Here is a 21624-nt window from a genome sequence, read left to right as displayed (position 1 = left end):
GTTCTATCTGCCATGTTTTGTCCCAAGCATGATCAACCTGCCACAATGGAGGGTGATTGCTTGGAAACAAAACCCATGATGGCACATATTAGTGTTGAAGAAGCAGAAAAGAAGAGTTGGATATAATAGGTTTGCCCGAGCTCACAAAGAAAGAGCCCAAGAGAGTATACTCAAACAAAATGGTATTTAGTTGCCTGAGTTTGGCTCTAGCTAACCATCTCAAGCTTATATATGTAACTGCTCATCTGGAGGGAGTACCCTTCAAGAGGGTTTTAATTGATGGAAGAGCTACGGTCAATGTGTTACCATATAAGCATATGAAAAAGGTGTGTAGAAGTGAGGAAGATCTCATCCCCACATATCTAACAGTTTCTTGTTTCTCTAGAACCATCACTAGAACTCATGGGATATTGCCCTTGGAAGTTGACTTGGGCTCCAAGCAAATCATGTTAGCCTTCTTTGTTGTGGATAATACTTCCACCTATGGAGCTTTACTAGGCTGAGATTGGATTCATCAGAGTCTCTTTGTGCATTCCACCCTACATCAAGAAGTAGCATTTTACCACGAGTAAAGAGCCATAGGACCAGGATTTTGGTAGATGATGGAGGCTGAGTCACGACCATTCCTCACCACTGCCAATGTGGTAGAAACCCGCTTTTATAATCCTAGTATTAGGATTCTTCAGTGCTTAGGAGTTGATGAGAACGGCTGCCCGACTAAGGTGACGGCCCAAAAGCTTTTGGAGCAAGGATTGTTCCTCACCAGGGAAGAATGGGATAGACCTCATATTGTCCAACTCCCAACACCAGTAATGTCAGAATAAAGAAGAAAGGACTAAGTAGTTGCAGTCAGGTTCTTAATCAAAAGACTGTTGGTGTATGGAAGAGAGAGGAAGCAAGAAAGGGAGAGTTGTTGCCCGAGCATACAACAAGAAGTAAAGTTAATGACCTTCAAGGAAGGAGAGATAGTATGGAAAGCAATTTTGCCTTTTGGAGCTCAAGTTATAGGCTTTGGGAAATGGAGTCCTACTTGGGAAAAGACCTTTTGTTATTCACCGAGCACTGGATAAGGGAGGATATTACTTGACAAATTGGAGGAAAACTTGCAAAACATCCAGTTAATACTAAGTTTTTAAAGAAATATCATTCAACTCTCTGGGATGTTAAAGGTTGTTATATTGAAGAGAGTTAGTGATTTCAAAGAGAAGTAAAGTTAGATGGTGCAATAAAAACTTCAATATAATGCAAGAAGTGAAACAAGTAAAGGCAAAGAATAATTTTATTTCATAAAAAGAAAGTTACAATGGCCCTAGCCTAACAGATTTACATCTTCACATAGAGTGATTATTCTGGAGTAGTAAGTCTGCATAGTTGTAAAATTTCTAGTAGGCTCAGCCAAAATAGTGTTACTATTAACAAGTTGAGACTCAGCATGTTCCAGTTCCAGATTTGCCTTTTTCACTTCTTCGATCTGTTGTTTGAGTGCCAAGGAGAGTCGTCTGCTCAGCCTTTAGCACAGCAAGTTGCTATTCTAACTTCTGGATTTCAGAAGTCACCACTTTGATCTTCTCCTCTGTCACTAAACCTTCATCCATCAACTGTTGAATATGAGTGGAAGTACCGGATTGTTTCTCCTTAAAGCACCTCACTCGATTGGCTTGCCTCTCAGCCATCTGATGTTGATCCCTAAGAGCCATCAGGTTCTCAAAATATGAAAGAAATGACTCATGCTGAACTCTTGATAGTTGATGAGCCTTGAACAGATCTGTTATGGCTTTCTCTGTGTCGTGAAGAACCTTGAGGCTAAAGGAAGCTAGGAAGTCCTTCTTCACCCACTCTTGAAAGACTCGACGTTGCTCTTAAAAGTTAGAAGATTCAGAGGGATGCCTTGAGTATTTCAGCTTTATCTTGAGTTACCCGAACTCTTTAAAAAGCTCGTGCAAAGCTGCAATTGTGGAAATAGGTGAAGGAGAAGATGGCAGTGCTCTAGCTTTTTCAGAGGGGTGCAGTAATAGAGAAGGTTTCAACAGAGGGAGAAGCCCGAGAAATGGGAGTAGTGATGATTGTAGGAACAGTAGTGGTCTTAATCTTCTTCTTAAGCCTAGGGATAGGAATCCTTATGACCCCAGAAGCTAAAGGAGGTCGAGGAAGTTTCGTCTTGCACACCATACGTGGAGGAGAATTGCATGAGTCATCTCTAGGGCCCTGTTGCAAAATCAAGAAAAACAAAGTTAGGAGAAGGACTACAATTCAGAATGAAGAAAGGTAAGATGAGAGAAGTCAATATACCTGAATGGAGCCTGAGGCCTTGGAATGAGGGGTAATGACTTTTGGTTGTGGAGGGGGATCACTCCCACTAAATGGAGAAAGAGGAATTGTGCCTGAACCCTCACCAAAGGCCTATAAGAGCATCTCTAAATGAGATGTCAAATTTTAAACATCAAAATGATAGTTGATAGCTTATGTGGCAATTTGACATTTTGTACAATATTTTGCTCCACCCGATATGTTAAATAATAATGTTATATAATAAACTTTTTATCTTTTTGTGGAGTTCAATGATTAAGGCAACCAATCAAATATTTAAAAAATATAACGACATTTATTATATATTATATTAATCAATTAAAATATCATTTAATAAATTTGACATCTGCTGTCAAATTTGACATCAAAAGGCTTTGCCTTCAAATGACTCAGTGCCACCTATGAAACTGAAGGCTCGGTTGGGAAGAGTTTGCTGCCATTTTTTTATGTTCTATGCCTACGTGGGAATTTTGACATCTCTTTGGAGATGCTCTAAATATCAAAAAGAAAGAACAAATGTCAGTAACTAAGTTATGGAAAATAAGATAGAAGTGAAGGTACTTCTATACCTGAGCAGGGTCTTGAGTAGAAGGATGAAACTCCTCTGTAATGGTTGTTGGATGAGGAGAAGCCCATGGGCAAATTACCTCTAAGACCACGTGGATCTCAGGGACTATAGGCTCCCCCATTCCCCTCGTGCTCCAACGCCTTGTCTCTTTGCCTCAGCTGTGGCTTCTAGAAAGACAAAGGCATCCCCAATCTCTTCATCTTGCCTGATGTCTATTTCTGCGGAGTTGCCTTGGGCTGCAAGTGTAAGAAACCAAGAAATGTGTTAGAAGAAAGCAGATTCATGAAATTTCATGAAATTACAAGCTAAAAAAGGTAAAAGGTACCTATCAGAAGGGGTTGATTCTTCTGATGATTCATTTCCTTCCAATTTGCAACCTCATTTGGCTTTGGATAGGATTTGATTAAGAGTTGCTTGAAGAGGCGGTCATGAGCTTCGCGTAAGTCTCCTCCATACTTCTTAGTCCATTTTGCTTCCCACCAAGAAGAAAAGCTTGAAGTGCATTCGAAGTTCAAGGCCGTAGGCTTTCAGGCAACCTTGCTCAGTACCTCGAGACTTCGTCGAGCAGCTTGGAATGTGACTTCTTGTGGAAAGTGAAGACGATAGGAGGTGCTGCAATGAACGGAGTCAAAAAATGGCACTGGGATAGCTTGTCTAAACCCCAACTGTCTAGCACAGAAGTTAGGGTGGTAAACCTCCAGCCTGCACTCATATCGGTCGTTCCTTACTCCCCAAGCTAGGTCCCTTGGTTGTATGTAGCTGATAAATCTCTCTCTATAGAAGGGGCTAGTGTCTTCTCCAAAAATATCTTGGAAAACTTGGTTAGAAAACCAAGGATATCTCATCAGCAAGGACGCTCCCCATTCCAGGTCTGTCCGAGTCCTGTAGACTCCGAAGAAGTAGAGGCAGTAGAAGGTGGAATGATTGGTGGAAGAGGCCTCAGCGAGGATTCGGACAATGGCCACTCCTTCTGGAAATTCAAGGTTAGGAGCCCGAAGCTTGGGGAAATAACATTGAAGCCAAAGCTGGATCATCCAAGTTGGACCATTAAGGTTGGTGTCAAATGGTTCACACTTGGTAATCTTATACAGGAGATGATAGAGATGAGCAAGGAGGAAGGGGCCCGTGGCTACATCGTCAAAGTTATGAAGAGCTTTTACTAGTGGAATCCATTCCACTTTCACTCCTTTAGATTTATTAGGGAAGATGTGTTTGTTAAGCCAAGAGAGGAGAAAATATATATGCTCCTAATCTCTATTGGCATTGGAGGAAGAGGGGCCAAATTCCTTCTTGGTAAACAGGATAAAGCCTGTAAATGAGGTCTCGTAGCTCTTGAAGGTTGAGGGTTTATACTCCATTTAAAGAAATAGAGTAGAGCTACCCAAAATGGAGCAGAGCTACTCGTGCTTTCAGCGGTCTGGCGAGAAGAGGGAGCCCAATCATGGGTAACATCTATGACCCTGCCTGAGGGCTTTAGCTCGAAGACCTACGCCATATCGAGGATGGTCGAGGACATGGGGCCTATCCTAAAGTCGAAGGTATTGGTGCCTGAGTTCCAAAAGAGAAGAGCCATAGTGAGAAGCTCGGGCTTAGCAATCACAATCGACTTGGACAACATTACCGGCTCATAAATTCCATTGTTCATCCATTTCCTTTCAAAGATGGGCTCGAGCTCGTTTATCCATTGTGTCCATGCCTCATCCTTCATAAGTGGGAAGCTACGACGGTGGTTTAACCATTTAGAAGACGTAATGCCCGACTTAGCTTGAAATGGGTCCCAATTCTCCTTGGGCATATTGTTTTTTACAACTACAGGGACCTCAGAAGCCCATGCAAGCCCTAAGAAATGTACTCATCCCTCCTCGAAGAAAAGTTCAGTATGCAGGCCTGCCCGAGGTCGATGAAGGCTGTTGAGCAAACAGTGCATAGTGGAAATCTCCTTACCAGTCTCACAAAGAGATTGAGTTCGAGCAACTTTGGGTGCCATTGGATGATTTTGAGGAGAAGATGGGAAGAAAATCGAAATTAGGGGGCAAGAACTGAAGAACGAGAGAAGTTTCTGGAAAGTCTGAAGGCTCTGAGAATTCTAGGAAGTTCTGGTTATTCGAAGGTTTGAAGTTGCTAAGGTATTTAGCCAAATGGTTTAAGTGAAAATTACATAGTAAGTGGTTACTTAACGATGGAATTCATGGGTTAGTGCAAAGGTTTAGTTAACAACGACTATTTTAAATGGTGTAAGTCCCGAGTGAAGTCGTGTGACGGCTATTTAATATTTGAACATTGGATTTGAATGAATGAAAGCCCAAGGATGCCAACTAAAAGGGGACTTGCTCGAAGCCCAGCACTGAGCCCAAAGGCAAATTGAAGCATCTCAACCAAATACAAGCCACGTGTTTACCATTGAAGAGACAAGTGATGGAAACTAACTTACTACCAGCCAAAGAATACTTTCTAGTGGCATTCCAAGTAAAAAGCTAATGACTTACTACCCTCCAAGTGTTTTCGGGTAAGAACAGAGTTACAGTAGTCGGGCTAAATTGCCTATAAAAGGAGGAAGAGGCCCCATAGACAAGGACACTCAACCAATCAAACAAACAAACATACAAACTATACTCTCAAGCCAGATTTGCATCCAAAAGCTTAAATCAACCCAGATTCAGTCCTTTTTAGCAACAAGCTATCTCTTGTCCAATTTAAAGCTTTGCTATCTCCCTCAGTGGCGTAGTATCAATTCCCTTGTGTAAACTTGTTTACCATCCATCCCTTTTTAGCATATAAACCCCTGCTAATTCAAAGAGAAGCGATTGCAAGAGGTTCAACATTGCCAGACAAGGTGAAATCTTGCCCGAGGCTCTTTGTTTGTTTTCTTAATTTGTAGATCTATTACTTAATGCATTCTCCAGTATGTATTCAAGTTATTTCCATCAGTTTTCCTATCTTAAGAGTTCCATTTGCATCTGGATCTGGTTAGTTTAATGGATATGTTATCATTAAAATCAATCTAGAACCACGTAAATGGCTTAAAGGGTCTGGACTCCTTTCATTTGAACATACAAGACTATGAACTAAAAGTCATTGTTTACAAGGCAAGAAAAAGAACTTGATGTGGACTTAACCCATCCATGACAATCCTTTGATAACAAGAAGTCCGAGTAACTTAGGGCGCAAGTAATCGACTAAAAACACACTTGTTCTACATCTGTTATACTGAGATAGCAGTGGCACGCCTAGCACTTAGTTAGTTTTGATTGCGACTAACCCTTAGTCAGTGGCACGCCTTTCAGAACTAACTTTTTCCTCTTCTTATAGTACATCAACAAGTAATAGCCTGACTACACATCCAAAGTGCCAATCCCTTGGGGAGCTGTGCTGAGGTTCGAGGATCTTTCTCCAGAGAAATCTTTGCTTGAACACAACCTTCTTCTTAGCTGCTCAAAAAAAAAACACAGAATAAACATAAAGACAACTTTTGTCCAAAGAAGACATGATTATGTCCCGATATTACCTGATCCAACTGCAAGAATGCCTTATTGATGAGGGTTAATAATGGCACATAATTGTTTGATGCCGAATGGACCTCCCAAATTGGTCACCGTAAATATGCCTCCCTGCTTAAAGAACCAAAGCTCGATCTAAACCACAAGGCTATCATATACCTGCAGTGCAGACAATATAGGACAATTTTATCAACCTCGTAATCTTCTGGCTTTAAGCGGTTTTCTTTGGCCTTTTGGGCCAGCTGCCTGACCTCCTCATATATGCTGGATAGTCCCTTCTTGTTCGCATCTTACAAATTTAACAATGTAAACTCAGGCAAACTGATGTTATAACTAATTCAACAATGCAAGACCAAGCTAATCACTCACCCTAATGACAGGTACAAAGAGTCCATTTTCTGTCTACACCGCAACATTAATGTTCACGTTGTGAAACCTAAGAATAGAAACCATAAAGTAAGTATTACTTCCAGTGGAATATGGAAACTTAATTAGTAATGTTTGTATCTAAACTCACCAGCAGATGTAATCATTGTGGAGCTAAAAATAATCACAAGGCGACACGTGGATTTTTGGTGAAAAGGACAAAGTTACCCCTGAGACACACCAGTTGTCCTACGCACGAGCAATGGACAATCATTCTTTAATCAAGCCAAGAGTGTCCAAAATAGGTAACAAATTCCAAATTATCTCATCCATCCTTATCTTAGGTAATTACTTCATAACCTACAAATGATTCCATAGAAATGGAGATTAATTGGCTAATTAATGGATTATTTCCAAATTAATCCATTAATCACCAATTAAATCACCCATTTTCACACAAAAAACCTCTAAGGGCCGGCCACCTCCATTCCCTATATATATAACCCTATTTTCTCTAAAAAGCTAAGTTCACACTCTTGTAAAACTCCAAAAACTCTCCAAACACTTTTTCTCTCTAAATTCTAACTTTGGCATCAAAGGTTCTTCGGCCAAAGTCCTCCCATTCATCGTGGGCACATGAGGCTCTTGGCCTTAACCTAAGATGTTAATTGTTTTGTAGGTGCAATTTTGTCCAAGATCAAGAAGGCGGAAATTTGCATCCACAATCATCTATCCATGAACTATTGCATTGAGGAACCTTTTGAAGAGCCAAAGCAGCAGCCTGCAATAATAGTTACATTTGAGTGAATCCACAGTCGAAAAGGTACCATATACCTCTAGTATACTTGATTTTTATTTTCTCTTACAAGAACTCATAACCTAACTGGGTTCTAGTTATCTCTAGAACTCAATCTCCCCTTGAGACACCTTTTTGATAAACTAAAGTTATTGAAACCAGACAAATCTGTTCCAATGAAAATCTGGCAGACCTATTCACCAAATCTCTACCAAAGTGCACATTTCAGAAACTAGTACAAAGTATCGGATTACGTCAGCTTACCAATTAGCTAAATTTGAAGAATGCAGAATCAGGGGGCGATACATATCAGGGGGAGCATCCATGATACATGCATGTTGTACTCTTTTTCCTTCGACTAGGATTTTTTCCATTGGGTTTTTCTATCAAGGTTTTAATGAGACAACATAAGCATACTTAACACTATATCATCAATTCAGATAAAGTTGTACTCTTTTTTCTTCGCTATGGTTTATTCCCACTGGGTTTTTCTGAGTAAGGTTTTAACGAGACAACTGATGTTCATATGTGGGCATCCAAGGGGGGGAGTGGTAAAATCAGTGGGATGAATGGCCACATTCATTTGGCATAAGATGAGAAGACTTTAGAATAGTGTAGTGGAGGTGTGATATTGTCAAAAGGAGCAATGATTTCCCTCATTTGTATATCACGGATGTGACTCTATAAATAAAGCACTCTGTGTCATCAAAATACACATCGCGAAATAAAGAACTAAAAAAATAATATAAGTATCTCTCCCTCCCTCTCTTTATCTACCATTCTTTTGTATTATAGCTACTAAATTTATAGTAAAATATTTTGCACCTGATTCGCTCATGTCCCTAACAAAGGTTATTTCTCTAACTTTTGCCTATTTATAACACGTTATCAGTACGACTCTCTAACCTTAACTAGTTCTCATCTTCCTTCACCAAAAAAATAAAATGCTTCCTCCAAGTATTTTCCTGTTCTTAGCAAAGAATATTATATAATTATATTCACTTCCATTGGATGAAAGTATACAAAATTACGTATCTATAACTCTCTGGTGTCATTATGTAGCATCTACAACTCTTGGCATTTACACATGACAGAGCCAACCCAACTTCCTCAATCTTTTCACTGATTTGCAAAATCTCTTTCTAGATCGATTTAATTTCTAGAGGTATGTATTATTATTGTCCGTTGCCATTGCAAATCTACAAAATTGAATGTGAAACCCCTATAAATTTAATACCCCTTGTAGCAAGAAACCCCTATAAATTTCATTTCTTGCCATAGCCAGATACAACAGTACTCAACGTAGTGAGAAGAATAATCCATTAGATCCCTCAAAACCTTGCAGCCAATCAGAAGAAAAGGTACAAAGGGTTGCATGGGTACCAGGGATGGATTTCTTCCGGTGATAGATTTCTCCAAAGAGGACTGCTTGAAGCCAGGGACAAGTTCTTGGCTCTCCGTCCGCCAGGAGGTTTGCCGTGCACTGGAAGAGCTCGGCGGTTTCATGGCAATACCGCCCGACAAAGTTTTTGCTGAGCTCCACCAAACCATCTTTGGTGCACTGAAGGACTTGTTTGAGTTCCCTGCCGAACTCAAAGCCAAAAACCGATACGAAGAGAATCCATTCTGTGGCCATTTCATATATAATTCTGCTCATGAGAGCTTGGGGATTCAGAATCCCACACACTCAGAAGAAACTCAGAAATTTACACATTCTTTTCTGGCCTAACCAAAATGATCAATTCCGGTATGTATTGTACCATTTTTTCATTTCATGAATTATAGTTCTTGTTACTCTTAATCATTTTCTTAATTAATACTTATTTACTAACAATTATTTATTTTTTTGGCCAGTGATAGTGTAGATTCATATGCAAAGGTGATGATGGAGCTTGATCATGTTGTAACAAGAATGGTATTCGAAAACTACGGTATGGAGAAGTACCACGACGAACACATTCAATCTACTTCTCACTTTATCCAGTTTAATAAATACAAAGAACCCAGAAAAGCTGGAAGCGATATGGGTTTAGCGAGTCACACTGACAAGAACTTCAACACAATTCTTCATCAAAATCATGTCAACGGTCTGGAGATAAACACGGACGATGACAAGTGGATAATATTCAATCCACATCTACCTTCATCCTTCCTTTTCATAGCTAGTGATGTGTTTAAGGTATGTACATGACAACTTTTGAATTGACGAACACAATTAATATTGCAACATGCATTACTTAGAGGAAGTTTCCATGGTCTAATTAATATTTTTTTTGGTTAATATAGGTATGGAGTAACGGCAGAATACGGGCTTGTAGACACAGAGTCAACGTAAGCAAAAATGATGAGGCAAGATACTCGGTTGGATTTTTATCTCTAAGGATGGGGGTAACAACCGTACCCAAGGAGCTTGTGGACGAAGAACACCCCTTACGTTACAAGTCACTAGACCAAGTGGAGTATATTGAAGCACAAGGGAAAAATGGAATTGAGTGCACACTGGAGGCATTCTGTGAAGTTTGATTATTTTTAGTTTACTTTTCGTAATATTACTTCCCTTTAAACTGAATTGTATTTACGTTTTTTCCCCTGTCTTAGGATATGCTGATGTCTCATTACTTGATTTCTCAATGTTTTTGAGCATCAAAATCGTTATTGTTGCCCTATGTGTGTTGGACTAAGTCATAACTTGGTTTCTATTGTAACGGCGTCAGGTATTGGAAAAAGTCATTCAAGATGTGGTCATTCGATTGTAGCCGTCTTGACAATCTTGTTTAATAAAATAATATTTATAGTTATATTCTGTTTCTTCTTCCGTTTACTTTCAACCGTTTGTAATTCATCTAAACTCTCATCCACAAAGAGTTAGCTATGTTTCAAACTCTATCCTACAATTCCTTCCATGAACCCCGTCTCATCCATGACTACTATCGTCAACATAAAGTTGGATCGAACCAACTATCCTTTATAGTTGGCTCAGATTCTTCCAATCCTCGAAAGCCGTGACTTGATGGGGTACATTGATGGGTCCATTGAATGGAAAGGGATCATTTCCAGATCTTTTCCACCAAATCCTCATGAGCCACAATCCGGGCCATTGAAATTTGATCCAACGGCTAAAGTTATTTGTCATCCTTAAAGCACATTTGTGAGTTGCTCCATTATATGGTCCCTACTAACTATCCTCATCTCCATTAACCTATAGGTGAAATATATACTTCATAGTCCACGTGTCATTACATAAGTTAAAGGAAATGATACATTTTTCAATATCTATCCTCTTTTTCTATGACACGTTAGGTACTTGCTTGAATACCAGGCATTTGAAACATTTTCTCTAATTTTCATGCAAAATCAATAAGAACCATTCATATAAACTAGCGTGGCAATTCCTGACACGACCCGATAACTTGACACGACACGACACGAAATTAACAGATGTTCAGGTCGACACGATAAGGGTCGTTATCGAGTAACCCGATAAGCACCTGTTAAGATAATGGATTGGTTCGGATATACACGTGGGTAACACGATACATGATAAGTAAAATATTAATTTTATAATTTTATAACCCTACAAAAATACTATAATAATTTTATATATATAATTTAACAATTTTATACCCTTAAAAACTATAATAATTATAATAATTATACCCTCAAAATATTAACTATAATTATATATATATATATATTAAATTTTAAATTAAATTTTATACCCCTAAAAACTATAATAATTAATATGCATCATGCCACCCTTTGAAGAAAAAGGGAGGAAAAAATGAAAATTATAAAAAAATCTGAAAAGGAAACAAAAAAGTGAGGGAAAGATGGGACCTAGTGGTATTTTCAATTTTGCTTGCTACTAGTAGGGTGGGTTTTTCCACCGTGATCTCTCGAGTGTGCACTTGTTATTGTTAGGATAAGATTCGACAGCTGTGTTCCTGACACGTGTACGTCATTTACCTCTCTCTCTCCTTTTTTTCTTGAGAAATTTTTCATTGTAACGAGAACACAAATAGTACATCATGTGTTTTAATAGAAGTGGTGAGAATTTTTATTTTTTTAAGTTATTAACTTTTTATGACACATATCCCAGTATTTTTATAATGACACGTGATGTACTACTCCATGTACCGGTCAATTATACGTACAAAATAAATAGATTTAAATCTACTTAATAAATATATATATACACACACACACCATTGAACTTGATGGGATATGCATTCTACGAAACTAGTTTCAATGATCCAACCGTCAAACATGTTTGTATATACTTCGAGATCGCATACGCCAAAAATTGAAAAAAACAAACATTCTAAGATCCAGTAACGGGACAAAACTTTTCGACGCTTATAAAAAAAATCACAATTTTACGGTTATTTTAACTTCGATTTTGATGATTTTTTACAGGTACACTCCTTGACCCTATATGAATACAATGATTGAATTCGATCTTCAATTTAAAATATTTACACTAGTGAATACCACAAAATCTTATGTTATACTTAATGAAAGTATAAATAAACTCTTAAGTGTTAGTGAATCTATTGTTTTGATAGGATACGCATTCTACGAAACTAGTTTCAATGATCCAACCGTCAAATATGTTTGTATATACTTCGAGATCGCATACACCAAAAATTGCAAAAAACAAACATTCTGAGATCAAGTAACGAGACAAAACTTTTCAACGGTTATCAACAAAAAATCACAATTTAACGGTTATTTTAACTCCGATTTTGATGATTTTTTACAGGTACACTCCTTGACCCTATATGAATACAATGAATGAATTCAATCTTCAATTTAAAATATTTACACTAGTGGATACCACAAAATCTTATGTCATGATGATCGATGAAAATTGAGGATTTTGTAAAAGGAATAATATGCAAGCTTTGAGTTCCATTGGCAAGGTTTAAATTTTTGAGAAAGGCTTCACAACCTTGAAAAGAAAAACTCTTTCATTTTGTATATCCTTGCACATTTAATATTTTGTAATAGACTAGTAGTGTATGAATGTTTGTTTATTAGGCTCTTATTTTCATGTTTTGAAGTAATATTTATGTGGCAATGTATGGTATGTGAAAATTTAAGAAAAAAAATACATTTTTCTTAACAGGTCATAGCAAGTCATAACGGATCGGGTCACTTTACCCGTTAAGATAACAAGTGTTACACGAAAACGACACGAACATGACAGACATGACCCGTTTACCAGGCCTATAAACTATCCTTACCAATTAAATATCATTTAATACTGCGGTCTATTGTCGCTAGTATTGTGATGATCTAGTATTCAATCTTAGTACAGAATGATAAGGTACTTTGAATGAATAAAAAGTATTCACAATAATCTTGAGGAAAAACAAAACAAATGGGTTAAACTCAAATTTCTTATTACATACAGCGGGCAATTACCGCTCTATATGGGCAAAATTTCGTTCAAAATCTGATGCCTGAATCATCGAAACCCTTTTATTTCAAAAGCTATGCCAAATCTGAATTAATGAACACTTCAAAATGATTTCCTCAGTTATACAAATACGATCATCAGAAGCCCAGCTCAAAAGAATGGGAACAACACCTGGGATATCATCATTCAAGCCAAGCCCCCATTGTCTTGACTAATCACACGGGAAAACGATGAAAAATCCATCTACTTAGAGCAGCATTGACTCGGGCTTCTCAATGTAGCCTTTGAACACCTTCAGCCATTCCGCACCAATTGCACCTATACAAGGGAAAATGGCGTTATTAAGTTGTTATAATGTTTCAGATATGCATACAAGTAGTTTTAATGATTTCATATTCAGTTCCGAAAAGAAATTAGAGATGGACATACCATCAATAACACGATGATCACAGCTTAGTGTTACAGACATGTAGGAAGCAAACTTGTATAGCTCGGGCCCGGAACTAGGTACAACCCTCTTCTCAGCTGCTCAGAAACAAACACAGAATAAATATAAAGATATGGTCCAAAAAAGACATGATTATGTCCCGATATTACCTGATCCAACTGCAAGAATGCCTGACTGAGGAGGGTTAATAATGGCACAGAATTGTTTGATGCCGAATGGACCTCCCAAATTGGTCACAGTAAATGTGCCTCCCTGCACAGAGAATAAACCAAAGTTCGATCAAAACCACAAGGCTATCATGTACCTGCAGTGCAGACAATATAGAACAATTTTATCAACCTCGTAATCTTCTGGCTTTAAGCTGTTTTCTTTGGCCTTTTGGGCCAGCTGCCTGACCTCCTCAGCTATGCTGGATAGTCCCTTCTTGTTCGCATCCTACAAATTTAACAATATAGACTCAGGCAAACTGCTGTTATAACTAATTCAACAGTATAGGACCAAGCTAATCACTCACCCTAATGACGGGTACAAAGAGTCCATTTTCTGTCTGCACCGCAACATTAATGTTAACGTTGTGAAACCTGAGAATAGAAACCGTAAAGTAAGTATTACTTCAAGTGGAATATGGAAACTTAATTAGTAATGTTTGTATCTAAACTCACTGGCGGATGTAATCATCTGTCCATGAACTATTGCATTGAGGAACCTTTTGAAGAGCCAAAGCAGCAGCCTGCAATAATAGTTACACTGGAGTGAATCCACAGTCGAAAAGGTACCATATACCTCCAGTATACTTGATTTTTATTTTCTCTTACAAGAACTCCTAACTAACTGGGTTCTCAGTCTCCCCCTTGAGACACCTTTTTGATAGACTAGAGGTCATTTTGATAATAGTTAGATTTCATTTCATAACTCTAGAGATCACAAGAACCCGTTATCTCATTCTGCACTTAAGCACCTCACAAATTCCATTGGTCTTACCATGGGGGGAAACTTGTAACATAATTGGCTGATAAAAAGATTCAGTGAAGAAATCTTGTACCTTAATTACGAGATCATTAACAGATATCCGCTTCCCACCTGATGCCTCTTGTAATGCATTGAGTTGGCCTCTCAAACTGCAGATAAAACAAGAGTTAAACATATCCAAGAGTTATGCAGTTAGTTCAATTTTTAAAATGTTCAAGAAACTTATACTCACTCCATGAGTCTATCAACACATGTATCTACTGTCAAATAATAATGAGGAATTGTTTGCTTTGAAAATAATAATCTCGAAGCTGTGATCTGCAAAAATCATACCAGATATAGCTTTAGAAAGAATAAAGTTACATTCAGAACAGAGATTAAACAATTAATAGATGAAAAGTACTTGAAAAGTGTAAGTGAAGCAAACCAAGGAAACATCTTCAAATTTTTCAAAGACAGTACTTCAGGTGCACCAAAAATAAGAATAGTTGTGAGGACTGAATTGCTACAATTATTACTTCTAATATTACCTTCCGTATCTGAGAATGGGGGATATCGGTGTAATCCAACGCTGCAGGTGCTGCACCCTTAGCTTTAGGGGCTTCCTTCCCACGAGAAGCTACATAATCATGAGAAAACAAAAGCAAAAGATCAAACACAGTTTATAATCATCAGGTGGATTACCCTTTTTTTTTTTTCAACCAGAAGAAAATTATGGTAGACAAAGGTTCAAGATGAAATGAAGAAAAAGTAAACAATAAAATAGCAAAGAGTAACAAAAGTATACCCAAATACTCTTCAACATCAGCCTTCACAATGCTTCCATCAGGACCTGTTCCTTTGATACTTGAGAGGGGAACCTAGAAAACACAGAAGTCAGAAATGGCGCATGATTTGTTTCCTACCATCAAATGATAATAATTCAGCCACAGAATTCTGCATTGCATACCTTGTGCTCTTCGGCCAAACTTCTTGCCAGAGGACTTGCAAATAAGCGATCTCCAGAAGGGGAAGCAACAGGAGCTGCACTGGGCTTTGATACTTTTGGCTCTGGGGAAGTAACTGGTTCTGCAACCACCTCTTTTTTGGGCGGAGTAGGCTCAGATGACTCTTTAGCTGCAGAAGCACTGGCACCAGATGCCGATGGTGTGTAATCTTTAAATTTTGCAATATCATCCTCCTCTTCAACGGTAATTGCAATCACCTATGTGCCAACACCATTAACCATTAGAAAGTGCTCATATCATGCCAAGATGTTTCTTTCTATTCATTCTAATTTATCCCCATAATTAATCAGTTGAACACCACCAAGCACAAGCAAAAGAAAGATGAAATATACATCTACCCAGGCCCTATAAAACTTAACTACAATCAATACCTCTCCAACTTTGATCCCTTGGGTCCCATCTGGTCGTACAATCTTGGCAAGATAACCATCTTCCATGCATTCCATCTCCACTGTAGCTTTATCCTTAACAGGTAATTGGATATGAGGTACACGTCAGGCTTCCATCATAAAAAGAAGCACATAAAACTAACAATATGTACATTTTACTCAATCAACAAAGCCACAGGTAAGTGGATTTTGTTAGTTTTTTGGCTCGTCAATTTGTGTCCTTTTCTGTTTAGGATTGTTTTAGGGAAAAGGGTGCACCAATTCTTCTCCTAAAAGGGCTAGGAAAGAATCTTTGTTTCCTTATTTCAATTTAGATTAGAAACCTAGAAGTCTATTTGGAATTGGAAAGGAAGTCTAATTTCCTATTCCACTTAGAATAGGAATTATAATCTGTAAAGGACATGTAAGCCAACCCTATATCTATAAATAGGGTGCGGCAAGGCTGATTTTCAGCAGAGAGAAAACAGCCAAACAGCAGAGAGGTTTGAGATTAGTTCTAGGGTTTGCATAAGTTCTGTAATCTCTATTATTAATCAAAGAAGCGGTGATTTCTCTACCTAGGGAAATCACAACTGGACGTAGGCATAAGTTCTGCCGAACCAGTATAATTCTTGTGTGTTTCTAAGTTTTCTATATTTGCTAGTTTAGTCTATTGCCGTTGGTTACATCAAAGAACAAGGTCCAGTGTGCGGGTTTATTCAACAATTGGTATCAAGAGCTAGGATCAAGGTGTTCTACGATGTTAAAAGGGAAGATGAATGCGGATCAAGGACCTGCGTTAAAACCCTTTGACGGCAAGGATGACTTCACGGACTGGCAAAGGATGATGAAGAACGTACTGATACAACAGGATTTGGATGATGCACTTGATGGTAAGAAGCCGGAAAGCATGACAGAAGCAGCATGGAATAAGGTTCTCAAGAAGGCCAAGAGTTCCATCGAGATCCATCTCACAAGATCAGTTCGGTCACACATCACCGAAAAGATGTCTGCCCAGGAAGCGTGGGAAAAATTGGAGAATGTTTATATGGGCAAAACCGTGTCCAATAAACTTTTTCTAAAGGATGAACTATTCGGGCTTCGACTAGAAGAAGGAGGTGATATTGAAGATCACATATGCAGGTTCCAGAATTGCATAGCTAATCTTCAGAAAGTCGAAGAAACTTACAAAGATGATGATATGGCTATCATCCTGCTAAGGTCTCTACCTTCGTCTTTCAAGCACTTTCGAACAACTCTAATGTTTGGAAAAGAGTCCTTGAAGCTTGAAGACGTAATTCAAGCTCTTCAGTCATATGCTAAACTAGATGATATAACTGAAAGCTCTCAAGGCCTTTATGCCAAAGGCAAGGAGAGGGGGCGGGAAAAGACAAGGGAAGAGAAAACTGGCAACAGAGGTAGGTCAAAATCCAAGAAGAAAAAGGAAAAGAAGGAAGGTTGCTTCGAATGTGGTTCAGCCGATCATTGGAAGAGGAACTGCAAGATTTGGAAAGAAAAGACAGCCAAGATGGAAGGAAGCTCAGGTTCCGCTAGTGCAGTCACCGAACATGAGAGTGACGGGGAACTTCTTTCGGTAACATCGGGCTCCAAGGCTTTCAATTGGATTTTGGATACTGGATGCACGTTTCATATGTGTGCAGTAAAAGAATGGTTCGATACTTACAAAGAAGTCAGCAGCGGGGAAGTCTTAATGGGGGATGATTCTTCATGTCCTGTAAGAGGAATCGGCACTGTTCGAATCAGAATGTTCGATGGGATGATACGAGCTTTGGGGAACGTCAGGTATGTCCCTAGACTAAGAAAGAATTTGATTTCCTTGGTACTTTAGATGAGGCCGGTTATGGGTACAAGTCTAAAAAAGGAAGACTCAGGGTAACCAAAGGATCGCTAGTGGTAATGCGGGGTGACCTACAACCCAATAAGTTGTATAAGTTAATTGGGACCACTATAGTCGAGGGAGCAGCTGTTTCTGTAAATCAAAGTATAGAAGACAAGACTGAACTATGGCATCATAGGCTCGGGCACATAAGCCAGAAGGGATTGCAAGAATTACACAAGCAAGGCCTGTTGGAAGGCGTGTCAGCTTGCAAACTGGACTTTTGTGAATACTGTGTTCTTGGGAAGCAAAGAAAGGTATCATTCGCAAGTAGCAGTGCAGATAGCCGAAGTAAGGAGCAACTCAGCTATATTCACTCAGATGTCTGGGGTCCTGCTCCAACTAAATCAAATGGTGGAGCCAGGTATTTTGTTACTTTCATGGATGATTTTTCTAGGAAGGTTTGGATTTATTTCATGAAGCAGAAATCCGAGGTTTTTGCAAAGTTCAAGGAATGGAAAACAGAAACCGAGAATCAAACTGGAAGAAAGATCAAGTATCTGAGAAGTGACAATGGAGGTGAATATACAAGTAAGGAGTTCACCGATTACTGCAAGCAGGAAGGCATCATAAGGCACTTCACAGTAAAGAAGAATCCCCAACAAAATGGAGCTGCTGAGAGGATGAACCGAACTCTCATGGAGAGAGAAAGGTGCATGCGATTTCATGCAGGATTGCCTGATAGTTTTTGGGCAGAGGCTGTTAATCATGCAAGTTATTTGATTAACAGATCACCATCTACAGTTCTCGGTTTTAAGAGTGCAGAAGAGGTATGGTCTGAGAAGCCGGTGGATTATTCCAAGCTCAAGGTGTTCGGCTGTAGTGCGTATGCACATATTCCAAGTGATGAAAGGTCCAAGCTCAAACCGAAGTCTATACATTGCATATTCCTAGGTTTTGAGAAAGGAGTGAAGGGTTTCAAGCTTTGGGATTTCAACAACCGGAAAAAGGTTGTCAGTCGAGATGTTGTCTTTGATGAGACAACCATGCCTCTGAATAAAGTCGAGAGCAGTAGGGAGAAGAGGGATGATGCTGGAATTGAAGCAACAAAGATTCCGTTAATCAATTCAGATGAAGAAGAAGCTCAGGTGGAGCAAATTGAGCAAGAGGCCGAATCTGATGGTTTTGAGGAAGAAGAAGAGCATCAGCATCATTCACCAGTTAGGAATCAGGTGGAGCAAGAAACAGGACAGATTGAAAGTACTCCAATCCGCCAGATATCCCAAAGGAGTCAAACTCCACCCAACAATCCACCTGCATTCCAAAGATGCATAGCACTAGACAAACCTAAGCGGAACAAGAAGAAACTTGACAGGTTTGGGTTTGACCAAAACGAAGTTAATTATGCTCTTAACATTAGTCAAGGAGATCCGACTACTTATCGAGAAGCTATAGCAAGTGATGAGCGAGATAGTTGGATAAGTGCTATGACAGAGGAAATGAAGTCTCTTTACAAGAACTCTGTTTGGGAGTTGGTTCCTAAACCCAAAGACTACATGAACAAGATGCCGTGAGATTCAAAGCAAGGCTCGTGGCTAAGGGGGACTCACAAAAGGAAGGGGTGGATTATGATGAGATCTTTTCACCTGTAGTCAAGCATACTTCTATCCGATTGCTTTTAGCAATGGCAGCTCAGCATGACATGGAGATTGAGCAGATGGATGTGAAGACAGCGTTTCTTCATGGGGATTTAGAGGAGACGATATTCATGGCTCAACCAGAAGGGTTTGTTGAATATGGGAAAGAAAACCTAGTATGTCAGCTAAGGAAGTCCCTGTATGGCCTCAAACAGTCTCCAAGACAGTGGTACAAGAGGTTTGATTCATTCATGCTGAAAATTAATTTTAGAAGGTGTTTGTATGACTGTTGTGTGTACTATCATGTGTTCCAAGATGGGATGATCATATTGCTATTGCTATATGTGGATGACATGTTAATTGCTTGTCAAGACAAGTCTAGAATTCAAGACTTGAAAAGGATGTTGAGCGAGGAGTTCGACATGAAGGATCTAGGTGCCGCACAGAAGATCCTTGGCATGGAAATTCAGAGAGATAGGACCGCTGGAAGGATTTGGATATCACAAGCCAAGTATATTCAGAAGGTTCTTGAGAAGTTCAACATGCAAGAAGCAAAGGTAGTCTCGACTCCTTTGGCAGCTCACTTCAGGTTAAGTGGACAACAGTGTCCTACGTCCGAGGAAGAGCAACAAGAAATGACGAAGGTGCCTTATGCTAATGCCGTGGGCTGCCTCATGTATGCAATGGTATGCACACGTCCTGACATAGCTCAAGCAATCAGTGTCGTTTCCAGATACATGGCAAATCCAGGAAAGCAACATTGGGATGTAGTCAAGTGGATTTTGCGTTATTTGAAGGGTTCTTGGCGACAAAGGATTATGTTTGAGAAGCAAAAGGAAAATGCAGGGGTGCTAGGATATGTGGATGCCGATTATGCAGGGGACTTGGACAAGAGAAGGTCAACTTCTGGTTATGTGTTTACATGCGCAGGAGGACCAATCAGTTGGAGGGCACTACTGCAACCAATTACAGCTTTATCGACCACAGAGGCAGAGTATATTGCATTGGCCGAAGCTGGAAAGGAAGCAATTTGGCTTAGTGGCTTGGTAAGTCAAATGGGAATCACTCAAGATTGTGTGAAGCTTAAGTGTGATAGTCAAAGTGCCATTCACTTGGCAAAGAATCAGGTTTTTTCTGGAAGATCAAAGCACATTGAAGCAAGGTATCACAGAATCAGAGATTGGGTGGAGTCTTAAGGAAATTTGGATTGAAAAGGTTCATACGGATGACAATGCCGCAGATTTCCTTACAAAGATAGTGTCGGCCAAGAAGTTCAAGCATTGTTTGAACTTGATCAATCTCGTTGATTGATTAAAGTGGAGCACCTCCTCACCTGAGGTGCAATGAGGCAAGAAGGAGGTTGCCAAGGTGAAGACTCTTGAAGTTTTCCAGAGTTACTTCAAGAAGGTTCAAAGATACTCTGAGGTGCAAACGATCAAGACTTGGTTTGACTCACCAAGGTGGAGATTGTTAGTTTTTTGGCTCGTCAATTTGTGTCCTTTTCTGTTTAGGATTGTTTTAGGGAAAAGGGTGCACCAATTCTTCTCCTAAAAGGGCTAGGAAAGAATCTTTGTTTCCTTATTTCAATTTAGATTAGAAACCTAGAAGTCTATTTGGAATTGGAAAGGAAGTCTAATTTCCTATTCCACTTAGAATAGGAATTATAATCTGTAAAGGACATGTAAGCCAACCCTATATCTATAAATAGGGTGCGGCAAGGCTGATTTTCAGCAGAGAGAAAACAGCCAAACAGCAGAGAGGTTTGAGATTAGTTCTAGGGTTTGCATAAGTTCTGTAATCTCTATTATTAATCAAAGAAGCGGTGATTTCTCTACCTAGGGAAATCACAACTGGACGTAGGCATAAGTTCTGCCGAACCAGTATAATTCTTGTGTGTTTCTAAGTTTTCTATATTTGCTAGTTTAGTCTATTGCCGTTGGTTACATCAAAGAACAAGGTCCAGTGTGCGGGTTTATTCAACAAAAGTACAGAAAACTTACAGTTTCAACTTCACAAAGAACTTCACCAGGAGAAACTTTGTCACCCTCTTTCTTCAGCCACCTAGCAATATTACCCTACACATCATAAAACAATGACTTAGAAAGGAGCAGTAAAATTTCAAAGGTATGATAATCCAATAAGCCTCAAAACAGTACGTACCTCAGACATAGTGGGTGAAAGAGAAGGCATTCCAATTTCTTGGTGTGGAGGAAGGCCTGAAGGGCAGCACATGATTCTTGATAAGTTAGATGATCATATAACTCAAGGTAACATTTTTGAGGATTGCCAAACCAACAAAAGAGTGCAAAATGAAAGAATATCACACTTCGCAAAGGGATGCAAAGCACTTCAATGCCCAAAACTAGTGAAATAAAACATTCACAATATATCATAGTTTCACA

The 21624-nt window shown here is 39.1% G+C and overlaps 1 protein-coding gene and 1 pseudogene across 2 annotated transcripts in view; one reads left to right on the top strand and one right to left on the bottom strand.

Annotated features, from left to right (window-relative positions):
* Positions 1-21624, bottom strand: part of LOC103961546 (dihydrolipoyllysine-residue acetyltransferase component 3 of pyruvate dehydrogenase complex, mitochondrial) — a 28666-nt gene that overhangs the window by 4607 nt on the left and 2435 nt on the right. Inside the window, exons 6-19 of one of the 2 annotated variants that reach the window (XM_009374119.3) lie at positions 21383-21438; positions 21223-21297; positions 15752-15844; positions 15323-15577; positions 15161-15233; positions 14904-14992; positions 14606-14691; positions 14447-14522; positions 14067-14134; positions 13919-13985; positions 13744-13839; positions 13554-13656; positions 13386-13481; positions 12850-13274 (exon numbers count right to left, since the gene is read on the bottom strand). In XM_009374119.3, coding sequence (XP_009372394.2) covers positions 13204-13274; positions 13386-13481; positions 13554-13656; positions 13744-13839; positions 13919-13985; positions 14067-14134; positions 14447-14522; positions 14606-14691; positions 14904-14992; positions 15161-15233; positions 15323-15577; positions 15752-15844; positions 21223-21297; positions 21383-21438 — 1304 coding nt within the window. In that variant the 3' untranslated portion in view covers positions 12850-13203. Of the gene's footprint in view, positions 1-12849; positions 13275-13385; positions 13482-13553; positions 13657-13743; positions 13840-13918; positions 13986-14066; positions 14135-14446; positions 14523-14605; positions 14692-14903; positions 14993-15160; positions 15234-15322; positions 15578-15751; positions 15845-21222; positions 21298-21382; positions 21439-21624 lie in introns of those variants that run through there. The other variant, XM_009374120.3, reaches the window with a different exon arrangement.
* On the top strand, positions 8282-10289 carry LOC103932767 (annotated as a pseudogene).

The sequence above is a fragment of a genome, unplaced genomic scaffold (genome assembly GCF_019419815.1).
Source record: "Pyrus x bretschneideri cultivar Hongxiangsu unplaced genomic scaffold, Pyrus_bretschneideri_v1 Contig26, whole genome shotgun sequence".
NCBI lineage: Eukaryota > Viridiplantae > Streptophyta > Magnoliopsida > Rosales > Rosaceae > Pyrus > Pyrus x bretschneideri.
Note: the sequence above shows the minus strand (reverse complement) of the source record. Positions and strands in the feature narration are given on the sequence as shown.